General features: G+C 56.1%; 4 protein-coding genes across 4 annotated transcripts in view; 1 reads left to right on the forward strand and 3 right to left on the reverse strand.

Moving 5' to 3' along the window:
* The window catches only part of VOLCADRAFT_116921 (uncharacterized protein), a gene marked incomplete at both ends in the record, with an annotated part of 12,198 nt that extends 1,360 nt beyond the window's left edge, over window positions 1–10,838 (reverse strand). Inside the window, 16 exons of the mRNA XM_002948605.1 lie at window positions 583–810; window positions 1,192–1,393; window positions 1,664–1,743; window positions 2,076–2,447; window positions 2,857–2,886; window positions 2,980–3,194; window positions 3,600–4,008; window positions 4,414–4,532; window positions 4,703–5,717; window positions 5,993–6,475; window positions 6,971–7,116; window positions 7,441–7,499; window positions 8,057–8,190; window positions 8,750–8,926; window positions 9,852–10,080; window positions 10,729–10,838. Coding sequence (XP_002948651.1) covers window positions 583–810; window positions 1,192–1,393; window positions 1,664–1,743; window positions 2,076–2,447; window positions 2,857–2,886; window positions 2,980–3,194; window positions 3,600–4,008; window positions 4,414–4,532; window positions 4,703–5,717; window positions 5,993–6,475; window positions 6,971–7,116; window positions 7,441–7,499; window positions 8,057–8,190; window positions 8,750–8,926; window positions 9,852–10,080; window positions 10,729–10,838 — 4,008 coding nt within the window. The remainder of the gene's footprint in view (window positions 1–582; window positions 811–1,191; window positions 1,394–1,663; window positions 1,744–2,075; window positions 2,448–2,856; window positions 2,887–2,979; window positions 3,195–3,599; window positions 4,009–4,413; window positions 4,533–4,702; window positions 5,718–5,992; window positions 6,476–6,970; window positions 7,117–7,440; window positions 7,500–8,056; window positions 8,191–8,749; window positions 8,927–9,851; window positions 10,081–10,728) is intronic.
* Window positions 10,839–11,294: 456 nt separating this feature from the next.
* Window positions 11,295–14,312, forward strand: VOLCADRAFT_120656 (uncharacterized protein). Its single transcript, XM_002948477.1, has 6 exons — window positions 11,295–11,432; window positions 11,504–11,554; window positions 11,951–12,058; window positions 12,530–12,622; window positions 12,973–13,098; window positions 13,422–14,312. The coding sequence occupies exons 1-6, from the start codon at window positions 11,361–11,363 to the stop codon at window positions 13,719–13,721; spliced, it is 750 nt and encodes a 249-aa protein (XP_002948523.1). The 5' UTR covers window positions 11,295–11,360; the 3' UTR covers window positions 13,722–14,312.
* A 247-nt stretch (window positions 14,313–14,559) lies between these two features.
* Window positions 14,560–17,630, reverse strand: VOLCADRAFT_109679 (uncharacterized protein). Its single transcript, XM_002948606.1, has 5 exons — window positions 17,546–17,630; window positions 17,351–17,473; window positions 17,182–17,273; window positions 16,503–16,819; window positions 14,560–16,069 (listed from the first exon to the last, which is right to left on the reverse strand). Exons 1-5 carry the CDS (start codon window positions 17,573–17,575, stop codon window positions 15,972–15,974), a joined length of 660 nt encoding a protein of 219 aa, XP_002948652.1. The 5' UTR covers window positions 17,576–17,630; the 3' UTR covers window positions 14,560–15,971.
* Window positions 17,631–17,745: 115 nt separating this feature from the next.
* Window positions 17,746–19,946, reverse strand: VOLCADRAFT_103977 (uncharacterized protein; the record flags this gene model as incomplete). Its single annotated transcript, XM_002948607.1, has 3 exons — window positions 17,746–18,048; window positions 18,477–18,852; window positions 19,371–19,946. The coding sequence occupies 3 exons, from the start codon at window positions 19,944–19,946 to the stop codon at window positions 17,996–17,998; spliced, it is 1,005 nt and encodes a 334-aa protein (XP_002948653.1). The 3' UTR covers window positions 17,746–17,995.
* Between the last annotated feature and the right edge of the window lie 197 nt (window positions 19,947–20,143).

The following is a 20,143-nucleotide window of genomic DNA, read 5'->3' on the forward strand; positions in this document are numbered from 1 at the left end:
GGGGGAGGGGGAGAGGGGGGGACTGTGTGTGGCTAGGAGAGGGCGGCAGGAGGGGCCACCAAAGTACAAGTCGACTCACAATCCTCAACAGCGGTAAACCCGGCTGTAACCTAGCGGGGCCCTATATATACGGTAGAAGCCCAGGAGGCGAGACGGTACGGCGCCAACGCAAATCCCCCAACCTCACCCTCACCCTCACCCGCACTTGGCACACCCCCTTATCGGAAAGCCCCCCACCCTGCCGCAACCTGAGGGAGATGACACCTCCCCCGGTAAAGCGCCAGCAGGACGCCAGATGCCGCCGGCTCCCCAACTCCCCAGCCCATCAAATAGAATACGGCAGCACGGGAACCACCACTGGGCCTTACCACCACCTAGCCATCCACACCCATCCACTCATACCCACACGCCCACATATTATGTACATATACATATACATATACATACATGCATATGAATATGTATATATATTCATATTCGTACATATTTATATGTATATATATATGAATATGTATTATACTGCCCTGCAGCCCCGACTCGGAGCACCCTGCAGCCCCCCCCCTCCACCCGGCCCCCCCGTACCTGTAATGCATCCACCCACTCGTCCCTGCTGCGGCCGTTACCCGACGGTGGCAGCTGCAGGTGCAGACAGCGGCCTCTCTCCAGGTGCAGAGAGAAGCAGCGGAGGGGGTTGAGGGCGGCCGGGGGGGGGAACCGGGACCGGCCCATGAAAGCGGCCAACACGCCCGCCCAGGGCCGCTCCTGGGCACTGGGGAAACCGGACGAGCCCCTGTCAGCTCGCTCCAGCTCCTGAAGGGGAAGGAGCGGCCAGGGTTGGGGGGTTCGGGGTTGGGGGGGTTGGGAGAGACAAGGGAATGCGACGCCAAAAGGGGGTAGGGAGGCGTTTTGAGGTATGTGTGTCTGTGTGTATGTGTGCGTATGTGTGTGTATGTGTGTGTATGAGTGTGTCTGTGTGTCTGTATGTGTGTGTATGTGTGTATGTGTGTGTATGTGTGTGTATGTGTGTGTATGTGTGTGTATGTGTGTGTATGTGTGTGTATGTGTGTGTATGTGTGTGTATGTGTGTGTATGTGTATTGCTGGCTTCAGAGAAGACGACGGAGAAGAAGCGGAATGTTTTGTAATGGATGATGACAGTGATGATGGTGGTGTTCGTACATCGCAAACCTACCTGAGGTGAGAAGCTCCGAGACCACAACTCGGTGGCCGCCGCAGCCCGCTCCTGCGCCCGTTCCCCGGCGGAACCCAAATCCGGGTCCACCTGTACGACACCACGTTGTTCATTGTACCACACCACCACGCGCTGTACATCCCTTGCCAGGTGCAGCTGGAAGCGAGCCCCCTCCACGAGGGCGCGGTGGTTCTCAAATCGCCTGTTGCGAAAGACACAAGGGAGAGCCAGATGTCGACAAAGTTGCAAAAGCAGTCGCAGCAGAAACCATTAGCAGTGGCAGCAGTAGCAGTAATAACAGCAGTAGTAGTAGTGGTGGAAAAGCTGCAGCTCAGCGCGATATGGCGCAGCAATGGCAGCGCTGCGTCTGCCACGGCAGCGGCAGCGCCGTACAGCCGTACCACCACTTTCTCTATATATATACATATCTCTTGGCCAATTCAGCAGAGCATACTCAACTCCACGTACGTACCTGAGCCGTACCATCGCATCGTAGTTGCGGGTCACCTCTGACAACCTCTCGTGTAGCCGAGCACAGATTTGCCGCTCCACCTGGGGGGCCGCCCGCCCGGGAGACAGACGAACAACAGAAATATTATCTCATATCATCTCAACAGCGCAACGTACGACACCCAACCAAAACACATCAAACCGCATCCCACGCCCCGCGCCGCGGTTGTGTGCACCGTACTTGCACCGTACCTGGATCCGTTGGATTTTCCGCCTAAAACCCTAATTCTTTTGTACCTGAGATTTTCGCTGTGCCAGAACCGGGGCCCCGTCTGAATCTTAGGGCATAAGGCCCAGCTGCCCGTGGAGAGGTTTCGCCCCCTTCGCGCCCCGGGCCCTTCCCCCCTCTCCCCCCAAAACCCATTGCCAATCACCTGGAGCAGCCTCTGCATCCGTACAACCTGGGCGAGGGACTTAAGCGAAGATGAAAAAGAAGCTGGCGGACCGGATGGGAGGCCCCACGTGGAGCCGAAGCCAGATGGAACTGCCGCCGGGCCGCCGCCACCGCCACCGCCGCCGCCGCCGCCGCCGCTGGCAGAAGCGGATACGGCCGAGATGACGGACAGCTCGTGCTGGAGACGCGGACCCAAGATACCGCTATCACCGCCGCTGTACGAGCCCTGTAAGACAGGCGGTGACCCTGGCGGGTACGGCATCAACTCGTCCATCAACATACCGCTGCCGAAGGCGGCGGCGGCTGCAGCCGCGGCGGCGGTGGCGGCGGAAAATGCGCTGCCGGTGTTCCTCTGGAACCAGAGGGGAGGGGGAACAGGACGTCGTGGTGTACGGCATGTGGCTCAGTACTTTTGAAGTTTAGAGAGGATGCGGACGGGAGGGAGAAGGCAGGCCGCGGGGAAAAAGTGAGGTAGACTGGTACGGGGCGGGCGCGAACCGGTGAACGACGGATGTACGGACGGACGGACGGAGGGACGGAAAGGCAGAGCACTACAAGGTGGCTGGGACACTGAGCAAGATGCAAGCGAGCGAGGGGAGCTTTGGCGACCAGCCAGCATCAGCATCAGCATCAGCATCACTGTGAGAAACATTGAGGTTGCATTCAGGGTGCGGCCAAGTACGGAGCGGGGGTCCCGTTCCCTGCATCGCAGTACGAACACGCACAGTACGGCACGGCAACCGATCAGTCATCACACGTACCTGCTGTTGCTGCTCTTCTTGCTCTTGCATCTGCGGTTGCGGTGGCGCAGGTGGAGGCGCAGGTGGTGATGCCGGCGGCGGCAACGGCGGCGGTGTTGACGGAGCAGGGCCGGCCAGGCTCACTTCGCTGGCGAGTACGGAAGTCGATGCCGATGTGGAGGCGGGAGCTGACAGCTCGGTCGCCGTCGCCGGTGCACTTGCCGTACTGGCGGTATGATTTGCCAGCGATGTTGATTGCCGCGCCGGCGGCAGCGGCTGATCGGAATCCGGCGGGGGGGATAGTGAAATGCTGGAACGTAGCGGTAACGGCTGCTGTGGGGGTGTAGCGGGGGAGGTACCTGCGCAGTGAACAGGGAAGGCGATGGCGGTGGCAGTGTGTGTGTGTCTGTTTGTCTGTCTGTGTGTCTGTACGTCTGTCAGCGTGTGTGTCTGTGTTTCATAATGATCTGAGTCGTGATGAGGGAAATGCTGGTTTGTCCGTCTGTGTGTTCGTCTGTGCGTCTGTCGGTTTGTCTGTCTGTGTGCGCAAGACGGTGTATTTGCCAGTGCAGGCTCCAGCCAGAGCAATGTCGGGGCCTATTAGATCCGGGGAGTGGGGACACGAATGAGGATACCTTCCGAGGCCATTGGGTTTGACGGCGGTGACAATGACGACGACGACGTCGGCTTCAAAGATCTGAATCTAAAAGGACGCCACCGCCGCCTCCAGCTCCCAATCAATCCATCCCCATCCCCTGCCGTACTGCCGTCGCCGTCGCCGTCGCGGGCCGAGCCATCCACATTGAACGGTGATGGTGACGGCGAGATGAAAGGCCTCAGTTTGCAGTTCGGCGGAGTTGCGTCTTCAGTCCCTTCCGGCGGCAAGCGGCTGGCCCTGGCGGCAGCGGCGGCGGCGCCGCTGCCGCCTCCGTCAGCGTCGGTCGTACTGACGGCTGTCGCCTCCGCGAGCGACGCGTCCGCGGCATAGGACAAACCGAAGGTACGAACCTCCGCGGCGGTCCCGCCAGCGGTGGTGGCGTTCACGGCAGGGGTGGCGGCGGCGGAGGCAGATGCTGCGCCCGACTCCGCCACCGCCGATGGATCCACCGATGGATCTAGATCCACATCTGAATCTGGATCTAGTGCTCCGATGACATTTCGCCTGGCGAGCTCCTGCACAGGAGTCCGAAAGATGTGTCGGCATGTGCGGGTCGAAGCTTAGCGACTTGGGGGGTATTTTCATTCGTCTCGCCCGGCCAGGGACGTCCCTTCAGTGCCGCCCGCCACCCACTCTCACAACTCTCTGGTTCGAATCAATCCCTTATCTCCAAATATCAGTTGAGCATGTCTTCTGTAATACCTCTCAAGTCTAGAATATTCTCCTTCTTCTTGTCAGTTCTTGATTTACCCTACCGATCTACCATGCAACGGCCATCGACAGATCGCTGCAGTGATATTGGGGAGGGGAGCCCCCATACATAAGGTGTGTAAAGACGAGGGATTACACAAGTACAAATGTACATACATACAGACATACACACAAACACTTGGGGGCCCCCTTTTTAACCCAACACGCACATGCTCCTGTGCCGTACACAGATCCACTACCTTTTGCCGACCCCACCAGGGTGTGTGTATTCGCTCCTCACCTCCGAGGTACCCACCGGGCCAGGACCTGACATAGGGCCCACCTGGTGCTGCTGGCGGGGCTGGCGGGGCTGGAGGTGGTGGTGGTGCTGATGATGATCAAGTCGATGATGATGCGGATGATGATTAAGGTCGCCTCCCCTTTCACTTCCCTGGAGGATCCGCCGCTTCCATGCAGCTCCGAAACCCAATAACCCGACAATGGCACGGCGGTGCTTACTTCCCCCGGGGGCCCCGACGGGCCCGCCGTCGGCGCAGGCGGCGGCGCTACAGCCGTTACTGCTGGGGCAGCCATCCGCCTTCGTGCCAGCGTGGGGACTGCTAGAGCTTCTGCAGCCGCCGCGGCCGCGGCCGCTGCCGCGGCAACCGGCCTTCCTGAGCTTTCTAAGGGCCATCGGCGCCGCCGTCAGCCACGGCGAGTTGATTGATGTCGCAGCCGCTGCCACCGCCGCTGAACCGCTGAAGCCTTCCGCGTCGTTTGCATCTAGGGAACGCCGCGGCGTCGCGCCGGTACTGGATACGGCAGCGGACGCGGCGTCGCCGACGCTGCTGCCGTCAGCAGTCACGCGGATGGTTTGTGCGATACCGCTGACGCCGCTGACGCCGCTGATCACGGCCGCCGTTGCCGTATCTGCCGCCGCCGCCGTCAGATCACACTGCCATGATCCCGACTCCAAGCTGCGACCCTGCTGCTGTAGCGTGCTCCGTACGGCGGCGCTAGTATCCGGGGCCGTACGGCTGTACGCTCTGTCAATGGGTACGGCTTCGTCCAAGAAAGCGTACGACCCGTGATGTACGGAACCCGACTCAAAGTTCCTAGATACTCCAGCGGCGGCGCCAGGGCGAGACACGCCGAAAAGGTTGTCGCCAGCGGCTTCACCGCTGCCGTTGCCGTACATGGGTGCCGATCCCGTAATGTCCTGCATTCTAGCGGCGAGTTGCCCGAGTGCTGCCGCCGCGGGGCTGTTGGCCGCAGCGGCCATGTGCTCGTACCGCCGTACACCGGCTGTAGCACCGCCGCCGCCGTCGGGCCCCACTGACGTCGCGCTCTGGTACGACCCTACAACATTATAGCTGTGCGAAGATGGTACGGCAATGTGTGGCGATGGTTGCACAGGAGCTGGCATCATTGGGCCGGCGGTGGCGGATGTGGTCGCTGCGGCTGGCCCTGCCGTACGGGCTGCATCATGCGAGAATGGGCTGGGCCTCTTCGGCAGCGCCTTCACCCAGGAGATCTGCGATTAACCAACAGAAACCAACCAACAACAATTAACCAACAAAACCAACGAGATATGTCGTACAATATCCTCCCAGATAATTTCGATAAGTATTCCGGTCCTCTCCAACGCCCGAAATCGCCACCATCCATCCCCTTCCCGTAAAGGCTGTACTCGACTGCCGAACATTGCGTTACCTGCAGGTTAAGTGTACCCCGCGGCCAACCACCGCCGCCGCCGCCGCCGCCGCCACCCCGCACCGCCGCCGTCAGCTCCAACAATTTGGGTCGCACCTCACCATTGACCTCCAGTCCCATGGATCCAAAATCCAATACTGCATGACTCAAAACCTCAGGCTCGCCAAATGTACGAGCGTTGAAAACCCGGAAGTGCAGCAACGCCGACGGCTGCGCGCCTTTGCCAGCTCCCCCCGCCACGACATCCGCGGGCAGTCGAATGTCAAACTGCCAGTTGAACACGGGATCTGCCGTACGGTGTACGATGGGTGTACGGAAAACTTCCCTTCCGAAGCGCATCTCGACGTACGGGTCGCAGTCCGTCACGGGAACTGAGGCGCCGCCGCCGCCGCCGCCGCCACCCGGCGGCAGCATTGGGCCGGCGGAGCTCCGGCCAGAGGCGAGATTGCTGTTGCTGATATTGAGATTGCTGTTGCTGTTACTGTTGCTGATGGTGTTCAATGTTGTTGGCGGCGGCGGTTGCGTGAGGTTGCGGGCCCCCAGGACGCACACGCGGAGGCAGCCCCCCGGACCCCCCACCTGCAACCCGGTGGTGATGTCCGTTAGTTAGTTGGCAGTTAGATAACGGCTCTCGGGTTGCCGCCAAAAGAGTTAAGAAGGGGAAACCCTAAGACCTGAGGTTAATAACATGGAATGTGTATTTGGAAAGAAAATGCGGTACGGATAGACCAACGAGAGACTCTCTTCGAGCGGTTTCTAATTTCTGCACGAGGGAGAGAACACCCGCCGCGTTTCATATTCAGATTCAGTCATCCATTCAGCCATGTCAACTGTGATTGCAAGATGATCGTGGCGGCTGCAGTTCGCGGTGCGATTAGTTGTTAATGGAGGTTCTTATGGTAGGTTAGCTAATGGCGGTTGCCATTGGGCCATCTTCAACTCGAACCATCACTCCATCACCGACCAGGCAGTCTACCGCGCGGGGCGTTAACCCCCCCCCCGCCCCGGGAAGCACATCCAGCGCCCCACCGGGGGCCCCTCCCTCCCCTGCCCCCCTTAAGCCCTCCCTCGCACCTTCTGCAAGTACTTATTTCGATATATTTTCTGAAGGTCCAGGTACTTCCGCTCCGGCTCCACCATCTTCTTGTTGATAACCCGCTGCAGCAGAGACCTCAAACCGTTAATAAGGCCCGGTAGCTCACCGCTCAAATTGAAAGAGCCTGCGGAAGGTGGGGGGGTGAACGTTCCGGGGGGGGTGTTTCAGGGTTAAAGAGGGCTCCGGGTTTTAGGGGGGTTTTGACCGCCTTGTTTTTCAAGGCCATGGCATCTATGGCATCCCTCACTTAAAATTGATAAACAAAATGGGATATGAAATGAGAGGAGCCGAGGGGGTGACATAAGAAGATGGGAGCTGCAGGATTTGGATTTTTGGTCTTAGGCATAAACATTCGTTCATCGGATTTAAATTTGGTTTTAAGTTCACCAGCAACCGAGCGCATTCCCTAGGCTAACTTTGCACCCCACCCACCGACCCACCGACCCACCGAGGGGATTAGCCTGAATATCGAACTCGGGGGGCTCCGCAAACGAATAATCCACACCCCTGTGCGGCAGGAGGAGGGGCGGGAGAGGGGCGGGAGGAGGGGCGGGAGAGGGGCGGGAGGAGGGGCGGGAGGAGGGGCGGGAGGAGGGGCGGGAGGAGGGGCGGGAAGGCGCATGGAAACAGGAAACGGGGGGGGGGGGGCCGCGAGAGGCGGATGAGGGAAATCATTAATATATCCGGATGGCGCAAAACCCGAAAGATGTGCAACTGCCTGGACGTCCCGAACTCACTCTCACACTTTCCCACACACACGCGCAACAGCAACAAGCCCCTCCCCCAAGCCTCACCGCACGCATGCACATTCCCATCCTCGCATTTCCCCAACAAGTACCAGTACCATTTAAAACCCCTTTTTTTGCTTCTTACATCATCCTAACATCCCCAACAGAGCCAATACACATTTCCCAAACACACACGCACACACACGGACTACAGAGCTTGCTTCAAAAACCTTTTACACGTGTGCCACCATCGCCATTTCCTCATCGCGGCTCAAATCATTCAGAGACACACACACACACACACACTCTCGCCCAAATCACCCCACCGTCACCCACCGTATGCCCGGGGACTCCCTAGTCAGGTGCAGTCCAAGATGCAACTTTCCCGCCAACCGTAACTGAGTGATCTCCAGTCGTACGGACAACGGCTTCATACCGCCACCTAGCTGCACCCGGGGGGTGAGGACCGCCTGAGTTAAGGGGTGGGGGTGGGAGTGGGGGGATAAGACGTACCACCGACCAGTGAAAAGCTGATTACCAGAGATAGATAGACGGGTACTGCAGGATTGGATTATACAGATACTGCGCAGAATGGTTTAGAAGTTACTGACCAGTAGTGATGAGCTGGGTAGGCAGGGGGGTGGGGGATTTTGGGGTTTCAGGAATACATACATACATACATACATACATACCCACGTATGCGCATGCAACATACCCACAAAGGGAGGAAGGTTTAAGGTGGCTATAAGTGGGGACGGATTTCTCTTATGATTGAGGACTCAGGAAGATGTGCCCCAGCCCCCAGTACGTACGACACGAGGTAGGGAGGGAAAAGATTGTATACAACACGTTTATGTTTGTGTGGGTCCTTGCCGCCAGCAGAGCACGTGTTGCACCATCTCAGACCCCCGACCCCGCGGGCAGTTGTGTAAAATGAACGGCTACCGCCGCGCCAACTACGAGGCAGGACTTACACCCTCCAAACCAACCAACCAACCAACCAACCAACCAACCAACCAACCGACACACCTGAAAGCCATTGCTATGAAAATGCATGTTCATGGTCAGAAGCAGGTACGACCGATTCGGGTCGTACTTTGCCGTACAGAACTGAAATTGCGGCGGCGCCAAGCCAAACGTCACCTCCTCCACGGCAATGGACTGAATGTACTTCCAGGGGCTCTTGCCGCTCCCCTTCCGAAGCAACTGTTAAAATGGAATGATCCGGAAAGGGGAAGGGCCGGAGAATCATATACGAGAAGCGCGTTGCATGCATACATACATACATACATACATACATATACAAGGGCTTGGCACCACTGGTAACGCGCGACCATTGCCCCCGGGAGATATTGGGATCGATACCCGTTAGGGTCAAAAGTCCTTCCGATGGTGGAAGGCATTGCGTCCCTAGTTGATGGACGGTGGTGACCTGGGATAAAGTTAACCTGCGAGCCGACCAGAAATGGAGTTGGGCCGCTGTCGACCCGGCAGATTCCGTTGGATGCTGGTGGTGGGTGCGGAACCTGAGCGATCCACTGAGAAGTTGACTAGGGTGACTGGATGAAGGTGCCCCGAAATACCGGGGAAGGCAGGGTTTCGCAGGGTAGCTGCCACGGGCGAAGATACACCCCTCTGTTTCACACATCATACATACATAGATACATGTCTGAATCGGGGTCAGGAGCACACAAGACTAACCGACTTGTGCTGTGTGCTCCCGACCCTTGCGCTGTGTTTCGGCTTCGGCCCCCGGCTCTCGCGGCCCACAGTGTAATCTAAGTCATACATACATACATACATACATACATACATACATACATACATACAGCCTATAATGATAGGCGTGCGGAAGAGGGATTCGGTCATCAACAGAGCATGTTGGAGGCCATGAAATAGAAGCCAGCACGTCTGGCGAGAATGTTGGAACGTATGTGGGCTCACCGCAACTCAGTTATCCCCTTTGGGCGCTAGCCTGGACTAATAGTGCGGTGTTTCCTTTTCTGCGTGGCTTTTAGGCGTATAGATATTGCCCTTGGGCCTTCGGCTCGGTAGTTTTACAGGTATGGGTCACGCACCCCCCAACCATATGATACACACACATACATACATACACACGCCACTGCCCCACCTCATTGAGAATCACTTGCAGTTTCTCCGCCGCGAGAGTGGAAATAAACTTTTCCAACACCGGTAACCACAAATGCTGGACCAGCACATTAAACCAACCCATTGTGAAGGATTCGTACAGAGCAGCAGCAACGGCGGCGCCGCCGCCGGTGCCAGCGGCTCCACCGCCGCCGCCAGCCGCTGCCAGCAGTGCTGCTTCGTACCTGGCCCTGATGCCGTGCAGCTGCTTTCTGCAACACGAGCATATGAAGATCAGATACAGGGGGATACAGGACGATAGGGGGCGGAAATGTCCTCCGTTGCTTTTCCGTCACATATGGACTGTGGACCCAAGCGTTCGCATGGGCGGCGAACCAGGTGTGACCCAGGTGTGACCCAGATGGATGTGGGACCCAGATGGCCAAGGGGAGTTTTCCTGCCACCGTCGTGCTTGTCGAGTTGTGTCTATGACAACAATAATGATAGTTATGGGCTAAACCATCGAGGGCGGGTCCGCGCGATCTGGGTTGTTGAGAAAAATTCAAATTTCGATGTCATGTCACGATGCCGATAGCCTCCGGTAACAACTTCCACCACGAATGTTACATCCTCGCCATTTCCTTCTCGCGGCTCAGGTCATGAAAACACACACATACACACACACGGGCGCTCATTGGCGTTGCCATCAACCTGTCCTTGCCGTCTGCACGCGCACCCAAACGTGTCTTTGTTCTATTAGAAACATGTGTTACAGTGCGCGATGGCAACGACGTTATAGTAGCACACAAAGTCAAGGTACGCGCATGGCGTTGACGGAGGGGGAAAGTTAGGTACGGCAGAACGATGCCCAACGATACCAGCGGGTGGGCGTTTGTAGCGTTAACGAGCGCGAGACTCACTTGTATTTGGTCCCTGAAACATCCCAAGCGAGCGCGAAGGCGCCCAGCGTAGCAGCGCATGCCAGTCCCACGCCCACGATGCCAACGAGGAGCGCAACGACCCAGGCCATGCTACTGCTAACAATTTTAAGATATGAATATCTGGCGATCGCATGCGCCGTTGACACTGTGCGCTACGGAGCTTCCGAGCCCATAGATGAGGACGTCGAATAAAACCTGACGCGACACAGCGCTTGGGAAATTTAAAGTTGTTCCCTAAATCATGTAAGTAAGCCAAGCAAAAGCATGATATCGGCTAGTAGCCTTTAAGGCCAAAATGCGTGCAAGCAACGGTTGGCAGCGACAAGCCATGAAGGATGCATAACTTTCATGTGCAGGCGGTGATCTGGCTTAGATATCCTCTACCTCACACTTCCCTCTGACTTCAGGTAGGTGTACGCCGTATGTCGTTCACTGCATGTCAAATGTCTTGGCGGGCGTCAATTTCCATTTCGTCCAGCGTTGCCAAGCAACCCAATAAGATAATAACAAACAATTTCTAAAAGACAAGTATCCAATTTGGCTGTGCTTACTGCTGTGTGTTGCGCTTAGTCCCGCATAGAACTGTTTTCATCTCAACGACATAAATTAGAATGCAGTGGCTAAACTCTTTAGTTTCGGAGTATGAAGGGCGTCCGCTGCAGAAGACGGGGATGCTGACGAAGGTATTTTACCGAAGCCACGGAACTTGGAAAAGGTTGCCACAGCGTGTAATGGCTACCAAACCCCTTTGCAGGAACAATTACAGTCATTTTTTCAGGAATCTGCAAAGCAGTTCAATAATGCAGTGAGTTGGGGCAGTTGACAGCTACATCTGTGGGAGTCATCTTGTCCTCGCGCCGCAGACGACCGACATATCATATGATCTATAAAAGGACTTTCCCTTTTGCACGCTTCGACTTCTGTATCGCTTGGCTTCCCAACCTAGCGAAGCTGCCTTTGCTTGGGCTAGCGCAATTTGCGTCGGACCCCGACCCTTTTGCGCACCCCATCGGCAACCCGTTCATTCCATCCACTCCACATCCTAAGGCTCTGCAGACTGCCTTGACGAGGAGCCGGATCCAGCCCTGGTGCTATGGGGGACGTCCGCGGCCCCGCAGCCGCCTGGTCAAGACCCCAACCCCCCTCCTCCAAACCCCCCAACTATCCCCTCCACACTCCTACTTCTTGCCCTCCCCATCAGGAATTCAAGCAGCTTCTGAGCGTGGCTCACAGGACACGGGGTCCAGGGTCCTCAGAAGACATGGTCAATGGCATGCAGAAAGAGATCTTCCAAAGCATGGGGATTCAGGTGTGCGTGTGTGTGTGCGTGTGTCTCTCTGTTTGTCTGCATGTCTCTCTGAGTGTGTGTCTGTGTGTGTGTGTCTCTGTGTGTGCGTGTGTGTGTGCCTGTGTGTGTGCCTGTGTGTGTGAGCCTGTGTGTGTGTGTGTGTAAGTGGGAGGTGTAAGACGAACCACGGACACAGACAAGTGATGCAGACACAGGGGGGCGATAGCAGTGTGTGTGGCAGGTTGGTAGGGAAGCCGCAGCATGGGGTCGCGACTAGGTCTTGAGGGAGTTCCAAGACCAGTCGCGACCCCATGCTCGAGCGGGGGGATGTAGCACAGCGCAAGGGACGGCAAGGGCTCGGCCGGCACGTGCCGGCTGGGTTGGCTCCGGACCGAGCAGCGCCTGGTGTGTCTGTTGTCGCTGTAAAACCCTAAAAATCTAATCATCACCATCATCACCATCATCGCCATCCGGGGATATAAATGCCCTCAGGGAGACTTTGGCATCAACTGCCTCTCCAAGGTCAACCAAGTCTACGCAACTGACGCCTTTTTCATGCGCCATTTCTACGAACACGTCCAAAAGGTACGGCAGTACGACATGACACTGCAGCCATGGAAGAACGGCATCACCGCCAATATTCAGCAACAACATAACGTTCTATGGATTGCCAGAGGGGCATTCATACAGACGTCTGCTTCCGCTCGCAAGGCCGTATGGGTCATGTCGTTCAGTCTGTGCGTGCTGTACACGATGTGCCATGTGCCGTACACGTGGTGTCGTACATCACGGATCCACATGCATACTTCTGCTTGCTACGTAAGATATATACACGCAGATATCATGAAAAAAATGTTCCTCAGCCGCCGCCGTTGTCATTATTATAATGCATGTGCAACAAATTTTTGTATCATGAACGATACGGTGCTTTGCAGGAGGAGATGGTGTTGGACGAGGCGGAGATGCCTGAGGCAGCGTTTAAATCCAAGTACGATCAACTGAACCGGTTCCGTACAGAGATGGAGGCTCGCATGGCCAAACTGAAAGACATGACGCCCGAAGTACGTCTGTGCGAGTATGGGGGAGGGAAAAGGGAAGGGGAGGGAAAGGGGCGAGGGTGCTTTACGGGATGGTGGAGTAGGTTCTGCCGCCACCGGGCACTGTAGGACACACACACAGACAGACACACAGACAGACAGACGAACGCAAACATAACACACACACGCACAAAACAAATTGCGACTCAAATTATAACAAAAACACAAACATTTAAACAATTAAATGCACGCGTTCACGTGTCCGCTCGTCTATTGTACACATCCACTCGCGCCCGGCCCTCCCGCGCACCTTCTCCCGCCCTGCTATGGCACACACACACACATAGGAACAAAACGCGTACATGAGCCAGGTGTACCGGGAGATGATCGCCGCCAGCTCCGGACCTGGCGAGGAGTGCTGTTCCCATCCCCAGGGCTGCAGCCACCGTCCCCCAGGAGGCGGCGGCGGCCCCTCAGCCGCTGCTGTTGCTGCAGCTCCGCTGCCGCCTGGAGCGCAGAGCGCCCCCTCGTTGGCGCTGACGGCGCCCGTGGCGGGTCCGGCGGCGGCACCACCAGCATTAAGTGAGGACGAGCAGTTGGCGTTCTTCTCCAGCTTGCAGGGCGCTGGGGCTGGTGGGAGCAGGTAGTTTGGATGGTAAATGGCATGTGGAACGAGCGCAGTGGTCGATGTAAAGAAGAGGGAATGTGTGGTGGTTGCAACATGTGGGTTGCAGGGGGCCGTCACACGCTCTCGCGTGAGCTCTGTGTGTGTGTAGGTATGAATGTATAGGTGTATGAATGTGTATGTATGTATGAATGTATGTATGTATTCGTTAAATATCAATGGGGCCCTGCCTACGGGTTTCGTGACACCTACTGCCCGATGGTGTTGTGCGCCCGTTGTGTGTGTGTTTTACGTTGCCTTGTTTTGCGGGACGTTGGGACTTCCATCCTTTGCTTCAGCTTCATGATCGTCACCCATCAGGACGAGAGACATCATTTGCTCGCTGCACGTCGTGCGACCGGTTGGGTTATAGCTAACCGGTGACAAGCACCGGTCACACCGGTGACCTTGTCGGTTACCGACCCTTTTATGCCATAGGGGGTGCGGTGCGTGCGCACGCTGGTTCTGATGCTTGTGCTGCTTTGATTGCTGTGCAGCTTTCTCGATCTTTCCTTGGGCTTCCTTGGGATAGCTGTTTATGGCTCAGCTCCGCCACACTCCGCAACTACATGCCAACAAGCTCCAGCACTTCCCTTCTTGCCTTCTGCTCCGTCTCACGCACATCTCATACATGTCCTGTTCTCCAGTTCGACTGGCAATGGGGAACTGGGTTCGCGCACTACCAGGGGGCTGTAGATGCTCAGTCCGTTCTTGTTGAGATGGAGGCGGCGCGCAATGCACCGTCCATGGATTTGCATTGGCGCCTTAGCAGAAAGCATATACACCAGATTCATACATCACTCCAACGCCGCCAGCCGCCGCACCCGGCCCTAGCAGCTATCCATAATAATGCGCATATAGTCCAAACACGACATCGTTCCTCCACTTGCAGCCCAGTGCCGTACAGCCTCCCCTGCAGAATACTGCGGGGCGACTGGCTGCCCTTTTCGGCTTCGAAGAAGCTGACTATCCTTAGTTGTTTGCGTCTTTGGCAAAGGATTAAGTAAGAATACTGGTTTCGTAGGCTATGTGTAGTTTTAGGACTTCCTCCTGATGTGTGACACCGCTCCAAAGGTCTCTCCTTTTAAACTTTGACAAATACGCGAATTTGTGACTGTTGCCGCGGTTTGATTCTAGCGTCTGCAACTGCCTTTCCATTGTAGGACTGGCACGTGGTAGTAGTAGTAGTACTGGGGCTTTTTCTACCAGCGACCAGTCGGGCGCTGTGTGTGCCTTGTGATGTCTGCGACGTGGTGGGGATGAGCATAGCCCCGCCCGGCTACCCGCGTGGTCTTGTAGTGTCTTGAGGCGCAAGCGATTTTGCTTGATTTAGAGCTGCATGTGATTAGAGCGAAGAAAAGTATAGGAAGAAAAAAGTCAACACAACCTCCCGATTAAACTCCCATACAGCTTTTATGGGCGCGTAGGTACTTTGACTGGGGACGACCGTTGAAATGAGTACATACAGACGTTGAGCATGTATGTGCAAAGGTGTAAACACACAATACCCGCACGTATGCATGTGTATGTGATCATGACTCAGTTACCAAAAAACACACCTGTGCTCCTTCAGTGTGTGCGCCTATGCGTATGTATGTATAAATGTAGGGAGACCTGGCACGGGCTCTCCAGCCCCGCCATTCATCCATCATCCGCAATCGCGCCCCATCTTCCCAAGCCGCCAGGAGCCGCCGCACCTTAGCGACAGGACTGCTATCGCACACCTAGAGCAAACCCCTCCTGAGGCATCACCACCACCACGACTACCCGTTCCAACCGTGGCCGGCCCCTTCCTTCTTCCTCCAGTCCAATATCTATCACGAAACACAGACCAGAACATGTTAGGTTATAGCTGCAAGCACCACCGCTAGCATGGCCACAGCTCTGCTTCCTTGCACGGCGCTGCGCTGCGCCCATCACCCGCCTGCTCACTCTCACGCAGAACACGGATCTGCAATTGGGAACTGGCGCGGGTCGCCTTTCCTTCACTATCTTCTCCGCTCTTGCTCACTGGCGTCCGTCCGATCGGGTCCGTCCGTCCCGCCGCGGTTTTCCCCCTAAAACCCTAACCCCTCCTCCTTCTCCTCCTCCGCGCGCACTTAACACCTCTAATGCTTCGCTTCCTAGCGGCGGCAGCAGCAGCAGCAGCAGCTGCACACTTGGCACACAGGGGGCCCACTCGCCGCAAACACGAGAGCGCCCCAGCACACAGACAGAAGAAGGGAGGACGTCTTCATGCCCAGAACCGCGGCTTGCGCTTGGGCAGCAGGTCCACGATGTTGAGGTCGTTCACCTTGGAGGCGACGATGAAGTCGTTCTCAGTCAGACCACCTGCGGGGTGTCGTACCGGCATGTAAAGAAATAACATCATGATAACAACAATAATGATAATTATATTAATAATAATATGATGATAATACTATATAATGATAAATATAGGTTTGATGTATGCGGACGCGTTGGGTTGTGGGTGTCAATAGTGCGACCAACCCTAAGAACCATAAGAACCAGAACGGAGTGTGGAGAGCGCGACGCTGACAGAAGCGGTACCTTCTGTTGTGCTGTCGAAGCGAGGAGGTAAGGATGAGGTACACCAGGGACAGGAGGAACACGGAAAGGGGCCCACTTCATACCGTTTCCGCACAACACACTCCCATGCTTCACACAACACGCACAAATATGCACATAGATGGTCGCGTAATGTGACGCCGACACACACCCACACAGCCTGAGCACTCGCACGCCACCCACACGTCACCCACACCTAGCGATGCGGTGCACAGCATCGCCACCACCTCCGTCCCCACTCGGTTCATCGTTAAGCTGTCGCCGTGGCCCTCCGCCGCCGCCACTCCCGTCACGCGCTCCACCATCTGCTCCGCCGCTGCCTCATCCTTGAGCTTCCAGGACTGTTGAATACAGGGCTTGCCACCAGCACCCGGCAATGTGGCCATGCGCCAGCCAGGTACCTGGTTCCGGAGCAGCTCCCGGTCTTCCCCGCTGAGCACAGTCAGGCTGGCGAGGTTGTCTTTGCAGCTGCGGGAGGAGAGGCCGAGTACGCGCTTGATGTTGTCCGGGGGCCTGCGGGCGGTTGGGGGGTGATGGCGCCGGAAAATCTTATGTAAGAAGCAAAGGTTCTGATGCCGATGCAGGTTTGGGGGGGGAGCGGGAGGGAGACCCCAATCAAAGCAAGGGCAGGGAGCTAGTGCGTGGTAATCATATGCAACATGGACGGGTGAGAAGGCTTGGAACGGAAACCGCCGGGCGGATGAGAGCGCTGGACCCAAGGGGATACGGAAATTTAATACAACTAGGTGTTCGAATATTGGGAGGAGTGCGTACTGTAATGACTGCGTTGGATTGCGGCAGGCGCGGATGCGTAGGGCGGACCTTTGCTAGGGTTAGCGCTCAGAGGTTAGGCCCTCAGGCAGCAGCAAACTCACTTGATGATATGTTCGGTGTTGTAATTACCAAGAACGTTTTCTCCAAAGTTTGTGGCCAGCTCGCCAGCAAAGGGGTCACGTGCGCCGAAGTTCTGCAAGGGCGACTTAAGTTGAGGACATGGCCGAGCGAGGTCAACGGCCCGGTATGCCTTGCAATTGCACGGCATACCTCGCCAAATAGGCCCTTTTCCATCTTTGAGCCACGCACGTCGCCACCCGCTTGGCTGTTCATGACTGTCAGTCGGCATCGCCTGGGCGGCTTGGCTGTAAAGGGCCGTGCCTGTTGGCATGCCTGCGGTTTTGATGCAATAGACAAGATGTGTGGTTCTGAGTTGTATGAATCATAGCTAGTCTCTGCACCAACCTGCCGCTGAGTGTTTAATACGCGGTTCATCTTGCTCCTTGCCCAAGAATAGCGCACAAGCCTACTGTAAGAGGAATTGCTTTGACTGTCGAGGTCTAATTACTCGCTACTAGGCAGGGTTCTAGAAATGCAGAACCGGATAAGCAACGGTATTACCGTACATTTTTGATGTTCTCGTCCCTCCGAACCCAACTTCATGACAATAAAGATAATTACAATACTTCACGCTGTTCCGAGCCGTCTAAAACAATCAATATCAAGGTTGAGCCGTGTGTCTCTCGACATGACAACTACAACTTGAGAGGCTACGCCGTAACGCGCTTGCTTACGCATGGTAGAGCAACAGGATACTAATCTCTGTATAAGTTGATTAGACGATCAGCCAAACCTTAATACGCGAGGATGCTTATAATCCCAACCCCATAACATGGCTGCAGCTGCAGCCCTCACTCACCAAATCATACCGCAGCCCGTAACCAGGTTGAGTCTCGTGTAGTTGTGGCCTGACAACTCAAGCAGCGTTCGGACGTGGGTACAACTCAACCCAAAACTATCATGGCCTTACACAAAACGATATCATCCTGCGCGATTGCGACACGGTCGCAACCATTGGCCAGTCTTCAAGTCTACATGGGCCACAAGGTTCAAATAATTAACGGAATGAACTTCTTCGTCCTGGAAGCATAGTCCCTGTAGTAACCCCCGAACGCGCCCTCCAAAATACGTGCTTCCAGAGATGTACGTACCCGGTAGTACAATACACACACGCTTAGCATCAGCAAGGCCGTCGGCGCAGAATGCAACCACATGCCGTACGAAAAAAACAGTAGCATGTAAGATGTGTAAATCGGATGCTGCATGTACCTGTACGGCCCGCTCGTGACGAGCACAGCCGGCGCAGCTACTCTGTCGTACGATGCTCCCAACTCACGCGCTGCAAGGGTATTCAGCACTGTGGCCAGCGCCATACCGACGCCGCCAATTATGTCGTACAAGGTCAAATTGTACGACATCGCATTGGTGTATAACGCAAGGCCCACAAAGCGATACATGGCAAACAAATGCAGCAACGGCACCACAACCACAAAAGCAGCAAACGCCAGCCGCCCTGTCCACGTGGCGACCTGCTGGTCCTGCTTACGTGGCGCCAGATTGCCGTACCGTACGACACGTGCGAGTGTGCCAAAGCCGAAAAAGCACAGGTAAGCGCCAAAGGTCGTGAAGGGCTTTGCCAGCGACAATCCGCCGTCGTGCAGCGCCGCCGGCAGCAGCAACAGCAGCGTCAACACCAGCACTAGCTGCACGGCCTGCGGCAGGTGCAAATGCGGCAGGTGGTTCGGCAGGTGGCCACAAACGCGAACTAGGGTTACGGACCAAAAAGGCCAAAAACTTGGAGGGAACTGATTAAGGCAAGTCAAGGCAAGGCAAGGCAAGGTAAATGCCTAAAACGCCATAACCGTATACGATTACGCGCCCAGATGTCCACCGTAACCTCACTGTCATAGTACGCACAATCGTATGCGCCAAAGCGAAAACGTTAATTAATCAGTAAAATGTGGCCTCAGAAGGGAGCTTCAAATTGGGGGAGTTCAGACTCAGAGGGGTTTCGGAGCCCAACGCGCTGGTAGGAGTGGGCAGTAGTAACTTCGTCCTACGTGCTGCAAGCCACGCCTGCCGGAGAAATATCCTCCCGCCCCGAGGAGGAAGAAGAGAGAAGCAAAGCTCCATTGCAAGGGATGGGGGCCGGAGCGCGGGATGACATGCGGGATGGGGGAAGATGGGATGCGGGATGTGAAGAGAGACCATCGTTTGGTGGCCGCTGTACCTGTAGGACTCCTTTCAGGAAGCGTACAGCGGGATTGTCGACGGCAGCTGCCGACCCGTCCGCCGGAGCCACTCGCTCCAGGGTGGTGATGAACGTCGGGTCCTTGGCCTTGCGCTGCGCCTCCGCCTTGCGCCGTTCCTCGAACTTTTCGACCCACCACAGTGGCTGCTCCCCTTGCGGTGGCTTCCAGACGTCAGCGAAATGGTCATCTTCTGATGCAGGTGATGGTGATGATGCAGAAACTGCTAGCCTCGTGGATGATGATGTTGTTGGCGAGTCGGTTTTGTCCGGAACGGCAGCGGGGCTTGCAGCCTGGGCTGCCAGTCGCGAGGCGTCCACTGGGTCGGCTGGTATCTGGGATAGATGGTGGTCAACGCTGCTCTGTGGCTGTCCACTACTAGCATGTAGCTCCAGGCTTTTTGTTGGTCTGATGGATCCGGACCCGATTTGAGCTTGGACTCGATGCCGAGTCAATCCGGCTGCAAGCGCACGCCGCACACGCACATGTGCTGAGCTAGAACCGCTGCCTAGGTATGAAATTTCCATCTGAGTATGCTGCAAGCATGGGGATAGCATTAAATTTGGACACTTCGGGCCTTCAAGTTGAAGTTACACTTATTGTACTCAAGATGCGTACCCTGGACAAGCTTCAAGCAATGATGTGTTTATTATATTGAGATTCAGTATTTACATTTCGGGTGGTCGCCTTGATGACTTTTGAGAGGTTGCCGGCTTGTCACGATGTCGGATGTCGGTTGCCAGTACGGGCATAA

The sequence above is a fragment of the Volvox carteri genome (assembly GCF_000143455.1).
Source record: "Volvox carteri f. nagariensis unplaced genomic scaffold VOLCAscaffold_10, whole genome shotgun sequence".
In the NCBI taxonomy this organism is placed as follows: Eukaryota; Viridiplantae; Chlorophyta; class Chlorophyceae; order Chlamydomonadales; family Volvocaceae; genus Volvox; species Volvox carteri.

Coding starts and splice junctions, on each gene's coding strand:
- VOLCADRAFT_120656 (XM_002948477.1), top strand. CDS start 11,361: ATGCAGTGGCTAAACTCTTTAGTTTCGGAGTATGAAGGGCGTCCGCTG. Junction 11,555..11,950: donor CAAAGCAGTTCAATAATGCA/GTGAGTTGGGGC, acceptor CCTCCCCATCAG/GAATTCAAGCAGCTTCTGAG. Junction 13,099..13,421: donor TGAAAGACATGACGCCCGAA/GTACGTCTGTGC, acceptor ACACACACATAG/GAACAAAACGCGTACATGAG.
- VOLCADRAFT_109679 (XM_002948606.1), bottom strand. CDS start 17,575: ATGAACCGCGTATTAAACACTCAGCGGCAG. Junction 17,474..17,545: donor TATTAAACACTCAGCGGCAG/GTTGGTGCAGAG, acceptor TCAAAACCGCAG/GCATGCCAACAGGCACGGCC. Junction 17,274..17,350: donor AAAAGGGCCTATTTGGCGAG/GTATGCCGTGCA, acceptor TCGCCCTTGCAG/AACTTCGGCGCACGTGACCC.